A 14,275-nucleotide genomic window follows, 5' to 3' on the forward strand; every position below is an offset into this window, starting at 1 on the left:
TGTTCTATTCCTTGGATGAGTAATTACAAGTTATTTTACTACACCCTTCTCACAGAAGGGGCAGGAGGAAGGAATGATTGTGTAAATACCAAAGCTCTTGCAGAGGCAGTGAAGAGTTAAAAGCAAAAGAAGGATGCTGAATCAAATTACTATTGATTTTACATGGCAGGCACTCTGATACTACAGTTACAGGTGGCAGTATAAAAACCCTACGTATTTTTTCATTTTGGCTGTTCACATTGGATGTCTTGTATATTTGGACAGTGAGGGGGAAAGTCCAAGAGTAGCAACTCACACTTCTCAATTATTATCTATGGGAAATTGAGACTGGACAGTTATGAAGCTGCTCACAGAGTTTGTAAAAGTACCCTTACAAATCAAGCAACCAAACCCCATTATAAATGCAGAGGGTGCTGAAGGACGAAGTTTCTTTTTGTAACTTAAAGCTGAGCTGCAAGTGATTTTTCTTAAAAAAAGAGAGAGATTGTGCCCATATAAATAGGGCCCTACCAAATTCACAGCCATGAAAATTTGGACCATGAAATCAGACCTCCCCCATGAAATCTAGCTTTTGGAGGGGAGAGCAGAGGAAGGGCTCCGGGGAAGAGGGGCTACCCGTTGGCTCCAGCTGTTAATCCCCTCTGGGCTGGGGAGGGATGGGACTTTCTCTTTCCCTGCACAGCCACGCTCAGGGGAGATCAGACTCAGCTTCAGGTACCCACCCCAGCTGCAGGACTGGGCAGCAACCCCGAAGTTTCCTGCAGTCGCAGAAGGTTGCCAGATGTGGAGGTGGGTCTGATCTCCCCCGTGCTGCTGGTAGCACCTCAGCCGGGGGCTCCTAGCTGCTAGTTCCAGCCAAGCTGGGGAGGAACAGGCCTTGCTCTTTCCCTGTGTGGCCGCTCTCAGGGGGAAATAAGACCGATCTCCACCTCTGGGAGCCTTCTGTGGCCATAGGAAGCTCAGGGTGTGCTTAGCTGTGACGGCAGCGCAGAAGTGAGGATGGCAATCGCACGACCTACGTTTCCTCTAAGGTGCGTGCCTGCAAGGCTGCTCAGGAGACCACCAAGGGCCACACAGGCGTGCACACTGCACTCAGGGGCATGGGGTGGGGTGTGGTGTGGTGTGGTGAGGTGAGGGTGGGAGATATTGGGCGGGGGTGCAGTGACTCCCCAGCCCCAGGGCTGCTGCACCCTGAACCCCTCATCCCCAGCTGGAGCCCTCGCCCCAACCTTCTGCCCCAGCCTTGAGCCCCCTCCCACACTCTGAACCCCTCAGTCCCACCCCCGCCACACATCACCTCCATGTTGGGGCACATAACAAAATTCATTCCACATATGGATGGAAAAATTAGCGGGAACATTGCCCACGACCTCCCCACAACAGGTTTGCAACTCCCTCATAACCCCATTTTGGGTCTGGACCCCCACGGTTACAACACGGACATTTTAGATGTAAATGTCTGAAAACGTGAAATTAACAAATTTCCAAATCCAAGTGAACATTACAAAGACATTAGTCAGAGTATATACAAAGAGAAAATCCAGAAGACACCACCCACCCCCCAATTATTCTACACAAAACTCAAAAATTGCTAAAATAAAACTTGAAAAAGGAAAGTTAATAAACCCCCTCCAAAAAAACTGAAGCCCTAATTATATGTTCATAAGGCCATCCATGACTCCATGAGTATAAAGGAAGAATCCACACAGGCATTATTTGCAGTCAGGGGACTGAAGGTGAGAAACTGTTCAGGGCCTGAGCATCACATACATTTCTTCACTAGTTTGGGCAACAGACCAGAATATGCTCTCTCCCACCACTTCCCTTGTAGCCCTGGTCTACACTAGGAGTTTAGGTCGAATTTAGCAGCGTTGAATCAATGTAAACCTGCACCCGTCCACACGATGAAGCCCTTTTTTTGACTTAAAGGGCTCTTAAAATCGATTTCCTTAATCCACCTCTGACAAGTGGATTAGCGCTTAAATCGGCCTTGCTGGGTCGAATTTGGGGTACTGTGGACGCAATTAGATGGTATTGGCCTCTGGGAGCAATCCCAGAGTGCTCTATTGTGACCGCTCTGGACAGCACTCTCAATTTAGATGCCCTGGCCAGGTAGACAGGAAAAGGCCGGCGAACGTTTGAATTTCAATTTCCTGTTTGCATGGTCACCTGCAGCTTGCCACACTGGCCAGAGCTCATCAGCAGAGGTAACCATGCAGAGCTCCTCAGCAGAGGTGACCATGATGGAGTCCCAGAATCGCAAAAGAGCTCCAGCATGGACCAAACGGGAGGTACGGGATCTGATCGCTGTTTGGGGAGAGGAATCCGTGCTATCAGAACTCCGTTCCAGTTTTCGAAATGCCAAAACATTTGTCAAAATCTCCCAGGGCATGAAGGACAGAGGCCATAACAGGGACCCGAAGCAATGCCACGTGAAACTTAAGGAGCTGAGGCAAGCCTACCAGAAAACGAGAGAGGCAAACGGCCGCTCCGGGTCAGAGCCCCAAACATGCCGCTTCTATGATGAGCTGCATGCCACTTTTGGGGGTTCAGCCACCATGACCCCTGCCGTGTTGTTTGACTCCTTCAATGGAGATGGAGGCAATACGGAAGCAGGTTTTGGGGACAAGGAAGATGATGATGATGAAGTTGTAGACAGCTCACAGCAAGCAAGCGGAGAAACCGGTTTTCCCAACAGCCAGGAACTCTTTCTCACCCTGGACCTGGAGGCAGTCCCTCCCGGACCCACCCAAGGCTGCCTCCCGGACCTGCCAGGCGGAGAAGGGACCTCTGGTGAGCGTACCTTTTAAAATATAAAATATATATGGTTTAAAAGCAAGCATGTTTAATGATTAATTTTCCCTGGCATTTGCAGCTCTCCTGGATGTACTCCCAAAGCCTTTGCAAAAGGTTTCTGGGGAGGGCAGCCTTATTCCACCCACCATGGTAGGACACTTTACCACACCAGGCTAGTAGCACGTACTCGGGAATCATTGTAGAACAAAGCATTGCAGTGTATGTTTGCTGGTATTCAAACAACATCCGTTCTTTATCTCTCTGTGTTATCCTCAGGACAGTGACACCATTCATGGTCACCTGATTGAAATAGGGTGCTTTTCTTAAGGAGATATGCAGAGGTGCCCGTTCCTTCTGGGCTGTTTGCCTGTGGCTGAACAGAAATGTTCCCCACTGTTAGCCGGTGGTTTGGGTGTGGGGGGTGAGGGGCTAGCCACGTGGTGGGGGAGGCAAAATGCGACCTTGGAACGAAAGCACATGTGCTATGTATGTAATGTTAACAGCAAGGTTTACCGTGAAAGAGTGCAGCCATTGTTCTAGAAAATGTGTCTTTTTAAATACCACTGCCTCTTTTTTTTTCTCCACCAGCTGCATGTGTTTCAATGATCACAGGATCTTCTCCTTCCCAGAAGCTAGTGAAGATTAGAAGGCGAAAAAAAACGCACTCGTGATGAAATGTTCTCTAAGCTCATAGTGTCCTCCCACACTGAAATAGCACAGACGACTGCGTGGAGGCAGACAATGTCAGAGTGCAGGAAAGCACAATATGACTGGGAGGAGAGGTGGCAGGCTGAAGAGAGGGCTGAAGCTCAAATGTGGCGGCAGCGTGATGAGAGGAGGCAGGATTCAATGCTGAGGCTGCTGGAGGATCAAACCAATATGCTCCAGCGTATGGTTGAGCTGCAGGAAAGGCAGCAGGAGCACAGACCGCCGCTACAGCCCCTGTGTAACCAACCACCCTCCTCCCCAAGTTCCATAGCCTACTCACCCAGATGCCCAAGAACGTGGTGGGGGGGCCTCTGGCCTCCCGGCCAATCCACCCCAGAGGATTGCCCAAGCAACAGAAGGCTGGCATTCAATAAGTTTTAAACTTTTAAAGTGCTGTGTGGCCTTGTCCTTCCCTCCTCCACCACCCCTCCTGGTGCTTCTCTCCTCCACCACCCCTCCCGGGCTACCTTGGTAGTTATCCCCCTATTTGTGTGATGAATGAATAAAGAATGCATGAATGTGAAGCAACAATGACTTTATTGCCTCTTCAAGCGGTGATCAAAGGGAGGAGGGGAGAGTGGTTAGCTTACAGGGAAGTAGAGTGAACCAAGGGGCGGGGGGTTTCATCATGGAGAAACAAACAGAACTTTCACACCGTAGCCTGGCCAGTCATGAAACTGGTTTTCAAAGCTTCTCTGATGCACACCGCACCCTCCTGTGCTCTTCTAACTGCCCTGGTGTTTGGCTGTGCGAAACCAGCAGCCAGGAGATTTGCCTCAACCTCCCACCCCGCCATAAACGTCTCCCCCTTACTCTCACAGATATTATGGAGCTCACAGCAAGCAGTAATAACAGTGGGAATATTGGTTTCGCTGAGGTCTAACTGAGTCAGTAAACTGCACCAGCGCGCTTTTAAACATCCAAATGCACATTCTACCAGCATTCTGCACTTGCTCAGCCTGTAGTTGAACAGCTCCTGAGTACGGTCCAGGCTGCCTGTGTATGGCTTCATGAGCCATGGCATTAAGGGGTAGGTTGGGTCCCCAAGGATAACTATAGGCATTTCAACATCCCCAACGGTTATTTTCTGGTCTGGGAATAAAGTCCCTTCCTGCAGCTTTTGAAACAGACCAGAGTTCCTGAAGATGCGAGCGTCATGTACCTTTCCTGGCCATCCCACGTTGATGTTGGTGAAACGTCCCTTGTGATCCACCACTGCTTGCAGCACTACTGAAAAGTACCCCTTGCGGTTTATGTACTCACCGGCTTCGTGCTCCGGTGCCAAGATAGGGATATGGGTTCCATCTATGGCCCCACCACAGTTAGGGAATCCCATTGCAGCAAAGCCATCCACTATGACCTGCACATTTCCCAGGCTCACTACCCTTGATATCAGCAGAGCTTTGATTGCGTTGGCTACTTGCATCACAGCAGCCCCCACAGTAGATTTGCCCACTCCAAATTGATTCCCAACTGACCGGTAGCTGTCTGGCGTTGCAAGCTTCAACAGGGCTATCGCCACTCGCTTCTCAACTGTGAGGGCTGCTCTCATCTTGGTATTCTTGCGCCTCAGTGCAGGAGAAAGCAAGTCACAAATTTCCATGGAAGTGTCCTTACGCATGCGAAAGTTTCGCAACCACTGGGAATCGTCCCAGACCTGCAACACTATGCGGTCCCCCCAGTCTGTCCTTGTTTCCCGAGCCCAGAATCGGCATTCCACCGCATGAACCTGCCCCATTAGCACCATGATGCCCACACTGCCAGGGCCCCTGCTTTGAGAGAAGTCTGTGTCCATGTCCTCATCACTCATGTTACCGCACTAACGTCGCCTACTCGCCCGGTATCGCTTTGCCAGGTTCCGGTGCTGCATATACTGCTGGATAATGCGCGTGGTGTTTAATGTGCTCCTAATTGCCAAAGTGATCTGAGCGGGCTCCATGCTTGCCGTGGTATGGCATCTGCACAGAAAAAAGGCGCGGAATGATTGTCTGCTGTTGTCCTGACGGAGGGAGGGGCAACTAACGACATGGCTTCCAGGGTTGGCTTCCAGGGAATTAAAATCAACAAAGGGGGTGGCTTTGCGAGAAACTGAATGGCCCCCTCAAGGATAGAACTCAAAACCTCAAGGATAGAACTCAAAACTGGGTTTGGCAGGCCGTTGATTTCACAGAAGGAAGGAGGAGAAAAGGAATACAAAACAAATCTGGTCTATTTCTTGTTTTGAGCCACTTCATCTATCTTTACAAATCTTGCTGGCAGCAGACTGTGCAGTACGACCGCTAGCCGTCATCATCTCCTGGGTGCTCGGCAGAAGACGGTGCAGTATGATGACTAGCCATCATCTTCTGCTGGCTGGAGCTTAAAACACAGTGCACTGCCGGTAGGACTGAATCGCCACGAGATGAAACTTAAAAGGGAAATGACCTGGCTGAATCACTCCCATGTTTGCCCAGGCGCCCAGTTAAAAGAGCACCCAGGACTACGTTGACAACTGCTACCAGTCATACTGCACTGTCTGCTGCCAAAAGGCAATTAACTGCTGCTGTGTAGCAATGCAGTACTATGTCTGCCAGCACCCAGGAGACATACGGTGATGGTTTGCTGAGCGGGCTCCATGCTTGCCATGGTATGGCGTCTGCACAGGTAACTCAAGAAAAAAGGCGCGCAACGATTGTCTGCCCCTGCTTTCACGGAGGGAGGGAGGGAGGGAGGGAGGGAACTGGGGCCTGACAATATGTACCCAGAACCATCTGTGACAATGTTTTAGCCCCATCAGGCACTGGGATTTCTACCCAGAATTCAGATGGGCGGTGGAGACTGCAGGAACTGTGAGATAGCCACCCACGGTGCAACGCTCCAGAAGTCGATGGTTTCCTCGGTGCTGCGGACACACTCCGCCGACTACATGCACTTAGAGCACTTGTGTGGGGACACACACAATAAACTGTATAAAACCGCTTTCTACAAAACCGACTTCTAAAATTCGACCTAATTTCGTAGTGTAGACATACCCGTAGATTCAAGCAGGACAACATAGAGGTTTATGAAGACAACATCTCTTATGGTCATATTTTCCCTCTCACTTATGAATTACATACTACTTATCATAGCACCTTCCTAGGCATGGGAGAAGGAAGGGGGCAAAAGTTCACAAAAACAAATTTTAGGTATTTAACTTCAGCTGTCTCTCTTAAATCCTCATGACAGGCCCAATAAACTCCTACTGAAGTCAAGGGGAGTCCTTTCAGCAACTTCAATGAGAGCTGGATTGATTCTCTTAGCTACTGCATAAAGAGCACAAGTCACATACACAGCTGTTAGCTCTTTGTTCATTATGGAAGTGCTTCTCCTGCTTCCATTGTTCACGTTGAGCTGTTTTTCACTTCAAGCAGGGAGTCGGCCATTTGGTAAAATACCTATGAGGAATACAGCCTATCTTGCCAAAACTACAGCCCTTATTCTTTAAGTTCAGAATGAACTGGTTAAAGATTATTTTTCAGGTTCTTTTAAAAAAAAAAAAATGTAGACTATATCAAACCATTTTTTGTCCTGAATGATCTTAATGGAATAATGCAGGCCCTTCAAAACTTTCCATATAATTAAAATCCAGAGAAATCTCATGTACTGTCTAAATTTGAACAAATGCTATTAGGATTAATGATAATTTTTTGCTGTTATTCTTCAGAACTGACAGTTTGTTCTTCAGCAGAGCCTGACAAATTATGTTCAACTACAGAGAATTTCAGGAAAATCTCTTCTCTTTCCAAACTGCTGCCATATCCTGTTGTTCTCAAATAGAGTAAATCCAAGATGACCTCATGAGATGGTGGCCCCTGACAGCAGCTTGACTTCACTCTCATTGGTAATAGCAGAAGGTGAGGGCCATTCTGAAAGAAGACATCATAACACAGCACCTTTGGCTTCAGTCCCATTGAGAACAATAGGACAGAGCCACTATTCCAGGGTTGCCACATTGTCTGGTTTTCCACCAGAACACGCAGAAGAAAAGGGATCCTGGAGCTGACCAGTGTGTTAAAAGTCCAGTTGGCGGCACAGCGGTGCTCCCAGGAAGCGGCCAGCATCTCCTTCCAGCATAGGGTTTCCAACTGTCTAATCGCACAAACCCAAACACCTTTTCCCCGCCCCTTCCCCAAGGCCAGGCCCCTTCCCACTACTTTTCTGAGGCCCTGCCCCTCGCTTACTCCAGCCCCCCTCTCTCTGTCATGCTCCCTCCCCTCACTTTCACCAGGCTGGTGTTGGGGGTGCAGGACGGGGTGCAGGCTCTGGGCTGGGGCCAAGGGGTTTGGAGTGTGGGAGAGGGCTCCGGGCTGAGCCTGGGGAGGTTCGGGGTGCCAGCTGTTGGGGTGCAGAAGAGGTCTGAGGCAGGTGGTTGGGGTGCAGGAGAGGCTCAGGGGTGCAGGCTCTGGCTGGGCACTGCTTACCTCAGGCGGCTCCCAGAAGCGACTGGCATGTCCCGCTCCTAGGCTCACAGGCGGCTCTGCCCCTGTCTGCAAGTACCACCCCTGCAGCCCCTATTGGCCGCGGTTCCCCATTCCCAGCCAATGGGAGCTGCGGAGTCAGTGCTCAGGGTAGGGGTAGTGCACAGAGATCCCCTGGCTGTGCCTCCTCCTTGGAGCCGCTGCCAGACATGCCAGCAACTTCCGGGAGTGGCTTGGAGCCAGGTAGGGAGCCTTCCTTAGCCCCACTGCGCCACCGGACTTTCAGCAGCCTAAAATCTCCTGGATTAGCTTCAGTAGCCTCCACGAGATGGAGCCCAATTCCTGAAGACTCCCGGCCAAACCGGGAGGGTTGGCAACCCTACTCCGGCTCCTCGGCATGGGGCGGCCATGGGGGCTCCGCGTGCTGCCCCTGCCCCAAGCATTGGCTCCGCAGCTCCCATTGGCCAATGGGAACTGAGGGGGCAGCACGCAGAGCCCTCTGGCCCCTCCTACTAGGAGCCGGAAAGACATGCTGACTACTCCTGGGAACCACTTGAGGTAAGTGCCACCCAGAGCCTGCACCCCTCGCCCCCTCCCGCGCCCCAACCCCCTGCCCCAGCCCATTGAAAATGAAAGAGTGAGAGAGGGTGGGAGGAGGGATGGAGCGGGGCAAGGGTGTTCGGTTTTCTGCTATTAGAAAGTTGGCAACTCTACACTATTTACAGCTACTACATTTTTATTGAAAATAAACAGTGACATTTTTAACTGTCAAATCATCATCCTTTGGAGATATAAGACTAAAGAAACCCACTGTAGAACTGCCCCTACAAGCAGGAGGATTTCACTGAATTTTTAACGGGGAGTTGCAGGTCCAGCAACAGTAAAACATTTTATTTTGAACACTGAAGGGGGTAGAGTGCCTTTGCCACTGAAAATACCAAACATACAGCTTTGTATTGACCCAAGCTATATGGCACTGGTTCTACAGTAATTAAGCTAGAGGTAAAAATAAGTCTTCTTTGGCAGGCAGAGTCAATGCTGCCTTCTAAGCAGAGAGAAAAAAAATGAGTCACACTCATCCCACAGATTATCCATAGAAAAAAATATAGACATGCAATTAAACTGAGGTAGGTATCATTTAACAACATTTTTTAAAAAAGCCCATCCTCAAAAGCTTGAGAGGTGAACTTAAATCATATCGGGGCTCTTAAATACAACCCCGCATATAGTATTTTCCAAATATGTCAGTCAGAGACTAAAACTGAATCACTATATGAATAAAATACAGAAACAGTAATAAAATATGCATAAATATTACTGAAAAGAAGGTTCTTTGCTGTTTAAACGTACCACAAAACATGATCAATGTGAAGACTTTGATACTATTCCTACATTTTAGAAGTCCACTTTATTAATACCTGAAAAATACCTAATCCTCAACTTAATAAATGCAAGTTAAGCATATACTACTGTCAAGGTTCCTTCCCCACTTTGAACTCTAGGGTGCAGATGTGGGGACCTGCATGAAAACCCCTAAGCTTATTTTTACCAGCTTAGGTTAAAACTTCCCCAAGGTACAAACTATTTTATCTTTTGCCCTTGGACTTTATTGCTGCCACCACCCACCGTCTAACAAATATATAAGAGGGAAAGAGCCCGCTTGGAAACGTCTTTCCCCCCAAAATCCTCCCCAAACCTTACATCCCCTTTCCTGGCGAAGGCTTGATAAAAATCCTCACCAATTTGCATAGGTGAACACAGACCCAAACCCTTGGATCTTAAGAACAATGAAAAAGCAATCAGGTTCTTAAAAGAAGAATTTTAATTGAAGAAAAAAAAGGAAAAAGAATCACCTCTGTAAAATCAGGATGGTAAATACCTTACAGTGTAATCAGATTCAAAACATAGAGAATCCCTCTAGGCAAAACAAAAAGACACAAAAACAGGAATATACATTCCATTCAGCACAGCTTATTTTATCAGCCATTTAAACAAAACAGAATCTAACGCATATCTAGCTAGATTACTTACTAAGTTCTAAGACTCCATTCCTTTTCTGTTCCCAGCAAAAGCATCACACAGACAGAGAGAGCCTTTGTTCCCCCCCCCCTCCAGCTTTGAAAGTATCTTGTCTCCTCATTGGTCATTTTGGTCAGATGCCAGCAAGGTTATCCTAGCTTCTTAACCCTTTACAGGTGAAAGGGTTTTTCCTCTGGCCAGGGAGGATTTTAAAGGTGTTTACCTTTCCCTTTATATTTATTACAACTACTTTTTAGCTGTGAAAATGACAGCAGACTACATAATCCTACTATTCATTTTCTACATCCATTCATTAACTGCTGATTTACGAGTCAAATGTCATCTAATTACTATGAAGCTATAAGTCTGCCCATTCATTGCATCCCTGCAGTCTTCCCACAGGATACAAAACCACTCACAAAAGAAGAAAGAAACTATGTCCTTCATTTAAATCATCTGGGTATTTATTTAAAGATTAAACCCCTTATAGGACACTAAAATTCAAAATCTGATGTTTATTGGCTCATAAAAGAAAAGTAGAAGTGTTTTTCCCTGATTACATGGTATCACCAACAACATCATTATGCACTGTAGATAGAAATTTTAACTTCTTTTCAATGTACTAAAAAATAGGAATTGTTTAATTTTTCTGAACCTTTAGAAATGTAATGCCCATTCTCCCCAACCCCTCAACCCTACATTCTTTTCCTAAAATACTGAATTCAAAAACATAACTATTTAAAAAATAAATAATAAAGGGTAATATGTTCTTCCTTGAAATGACTATCACATTTCAGATAATCAGTTAGGTGAAATAGAGAATGGAAAGGAAGGAGGAGAAGATATTCCAGTGCTTCAAGAAAACTTCAAAAGAAGCAGTCCTGCCTAAAAATATGATGGAACATGAGTGGTTGTTAATTTTCTTTTATATATATACAATCTGTGCTAACATAGCATTTATAATCAAATACAGTGGAGTCGCATCTTACTTGGCAGTTAGGTTCTAAAGTCAGCGCATAAGGTGAAAATCACGTATAGTCAAAATTACCCTTGAAAATCCTTTTAATCACCCATAAAGTACAGTATACTGTACATGGTTTTGTGTATACAACCCTGTACAGTAATGTATAAATGTATAATGTATACAGTAATGTACAGTATATAATAAAAAGTACATATGCAAAATATAATTTTATAGTACTGTATTTTTAATTACAGGGGGTCATCAGGGCTTGATGTCGATCCAGGAGACGGAGAGCGAGTCATAGACGAAGTGGTTGGCTCCGATTCAGCTCGAGAAGTTGGTTGCATAGGCTCATCTGCTGCTGGTTGTTTTTCCTTGATTGGCAACTGTCGCTGTTGTCTCTTGAGCTGCTCAAACATTTCTTGATACGGTCTCAAATGGTCCGTAATACTACGTGTGATTTTGAGGCTTCGTTCTGTAGAGGGATCATATTCAGAAATTAAATCATTCAAGTGTTTCGCTGCTTGTAACACTTCAGCAAATTTATGAAGATTCCAACTTGCTGGCTCTTCCTGTTCGTCATCTTCTTCGTCTTCTGCAGACGATTTTATCAGTTCCTCTAACTCTTCGTTAGTCAATGTTTCTCTATGGCTCTCAATTCATTTTTCAGTTTCTTCCTCAAGGATGTCGACGAAGCCATCACCACTCACTTGCCTGGCCACCTGAACAATGCGTTTGGCTTCTTTGTCAATGGTCGGGAAACCCTTAAAATCAATCATTCACACATTCTTTCCACAGGTTTCGCCAACATGCATTGACTGTTTCAGGCTTGACTGCATCCATGGCCTGTTTAACATAAGTGATGCAACTGGCAATGTTGAAGGACTTCTAACACTCCATCACATTAAGATTGGGATCAGCATCCATAGCGCTACGTATCCGTGAGAACGTAAGCCTCGTGTATATGGCCTTGAAACAGCGAATCACGCCTTGGTCACAAGGTGGTATGGGGGGGGGGGGAAGACGACTTCAACATCGTTATACGCAAACCAGAGTGCCACAGGGTGGCCAGGAGCATTGTCTACGATCAGCAACACTTTAAAGTCAAGTCCTTTCTCTTCGAGGTACCACTTGACCTCCGGAATGAAACACTTGTGGAACCAATCCAGAAATAATGCTGCCGTCACCCAAGCCTTTTTATTTGATTGCCAGAACACAGGCAGGAGATTTTTGTTCTTGCCTTTTAGGGCACGGGGATTTGCAGCCCTGTAGAGCAAGCCCGGCTTTATTAAATGCCCAGCCACACTGCCACAAAACAACGCAGTCACACGGTCTTTAGCTGCTTTGAAGCCAGGGGCTTGTCTTTCTGATTTCGAAGTGTAAGTGCAGTTGGGCATTTTTTTCCAGAAGAGCCCAGTCTCGTCAGCATTAAAAACTTGTTCTGGAAGCTAGCCCTGTTCTTCTATGATTTTCTTTAATTGTTCGGGGTAGGCTTTTGCTGCCTCTCCATTGGCAGTTGCAGCTTCACCAGCAGTCTGCACGTTTCTGAGGTTGAAGCAGTTCCTAAAACTGTTAAGCCAACCTTGGCTGGCTTTGAATGCCTTCTCATCAGAAGGCTGTCCTTCTTGGGTGGGAGGTTTGAGCAGCGCGTAGAGGCTAAGAGCCTTTTTTCGCAACCTGTTGCCATCGATAGGCACACGTTTACGGTTCATGTCTTCCAGCCATAAGTTTAATGCCTTTTCACTCTTCACTAAAGTCTTATCACACACTTGGCTAGTCACCTTAGCAGTTATTGGAGCACTTGATGCCACGGCTTGACGAATTTCTCTCTCTCAAATCTTGATGGCACAATGCTCAATTTGTTGCGGCCACGTTTACGCGCCACATTGGAGACTGACATACCATCTCTCAGTAAGTCCAACACAGCCAGTTTTTCCTCCAGTGTTGGAACAGATTACTCTTTCTTCAGTTGAGCACCAGATGAAGTAGTTGGCTTGCGTTTAGGGGCCATGTTGTACGAAAAATACGTATGTTTAAACACTAGAATCACACTCAGTGCGGCGAGATGCTTACAGTATGAGAGGCACACGGGAACTGAGACCGACTGAGGGAAAAGCAGATTCATGTCTCCCATCTCACGCTCACTCCGGGGCATATGCTTATTGAGTGGAATGGTGGGCGGAATTGCCTGCACTATTTACAGGTATCTTGTTATTTTTCTTTTTTTTTTTTTTTGCCGAGCGCGTATAGTTGAATTAATGTAAGTTAAATGCACGTATGATGCGACTCACCTGTACCTCATCTCTCATTCACAGTCAAATACAATGCCATTTTTCCTAATAGCACTCCTCCCCCCAGAGATGTAGGAAGAGCACTCAGGAATAATTCATAAGATCAGATTTATTCTGTCAGCATTTATCAGTAGTTCCTTGGGCGTATTTTAAGATTGCTGATCCTCAAAAGTAATGATTTAGCATGCACAGTGCCTGGCTGGCTTTTTTAAGATATGACTTGGGCTTTAAGCTTCATAAAAAAAAATGTATTAGTCCATTAAAAGATAAACAGATATTCAAGAAACTAACTAGTATTTCAAAAGAACAGCTAGTAAGAAAAACCTAAGTCAGTTAAACTTTCAAGAGTCAGATGAATAAAATAAATAATTACAGAAGATAAGGCGCCAAATCCTGCATGGTCTTAAGTATCCTCAGTTCCGTTTAAATCAAGGGTGCTCATCACACTGCAGGATAAGGACCTTATTTTAGGTCTAAAAAGGAATAAAGTTTTATCATCTTATTTCCCCTTGATGGGAACAAAGAAAATGGTGATTCAATGAAGTTTCATTGGGAATAAGAGTCCCTATATTGGTGTTTAATGCATTTTTGCTAACAAAAGATTGTTTATATGCAGACTTCACTAAAGTAGGCCTGTACAAGGTGGATTAAAAAAAATAATCAATTTGTGGGGGGGGGAGGTTACAAACAGGTTTATTTTTTAAAAAAAAAACCTATTTAAAATTAAATTTGAAATTGACAACTTATGTTAAGGCTTAATCTATTACAATCATTTAAATTAAAAGTAAGCACTAGGTGTTTGCTGCTAAGCTGTAAAGAAAGTCAAACCACTAAGCACCTGGAACTAGTCTGTTGAAGTGCTAAGTCAGCTTTTGACAGCAGTAGCCCTTTCTGCAGGTGCAAAGAGAAGAATATTTTTTTTCATTTCAGTTTATTCAGCTAGTTCAGTTCAATAACTAGTTCATTCAAAAGTTAAAAAGCCAGTTGAGAGCTGAAAAGCGGAACAGCTTGTTTTCCTCTTCCAATCTATGAATAAGAACTACGTGCGAGGATGAGAT

The 14,275-nt window shown here is 46.0% G+C and overlaps 2 protein-coding genes across 3 annotated transcripts in view; one reads left to right on the forward strand and one right to left on the reverse strand.

Moving 5' to 3' along the window:
• The window catches only part of SLC66A2 (solute carrier family 66 member 2), a 108,926-nt gene that overhangs the window by 55,342 nt on the left and 39,309 nt on the right, over positions 1-14,275 (reverse strand). The window lies entirely within an intron of this gene.
• On the forward strand, positions 1,147-3,990 carry LOC125632227 (zinc finger and SCAN domain-containing protein 32-like). Its single transcript, XM_048840056.2, has 2 exons — positions 1,147-2,793; positions 3,385-3,990. Exons 1-2 carry the CDS (start codon positions 2,100-2,102, stop codon positions 3,465-3,467), a joined length of 777 nt encoding a protein of 258 aa, XP_048696013.2. The 5' UTR covers positions 1,147-2,099; the 3' UTR covers positions 3,468-3,990.

The sequence above is a fragment of the Caretta caretta genome, chromosome 2 (genome assembly GCF_965140235.1).
Source record: "Caretta caretta isolate rCarCar2 chromosome 2, rCarCar1.hap1, whole genome shotgun sequence".
NCBI lineage: Eukaryota > Metazoa > Chordata > Testudines > Cheloniidae > Caretta > Caretta caretta.

Bases quoted from the DNA above. Each gene is read 5' to 3' on its own strand.
- LOC125632227 (XM_048840056.2), top strand. From the start codon at position 2,100: ATGCCCTGGCCAGGTAGACAGGAAAAGGCCGGCGAACGTTTGAATTTC. The intron at 2,794-3,384 runs GTGAGCGTACCT...TTTCTCCACCAG, and splicing joins AGGCGGAGAAGGGACCTCTG to CTGCATGTGTTTCAATGATC.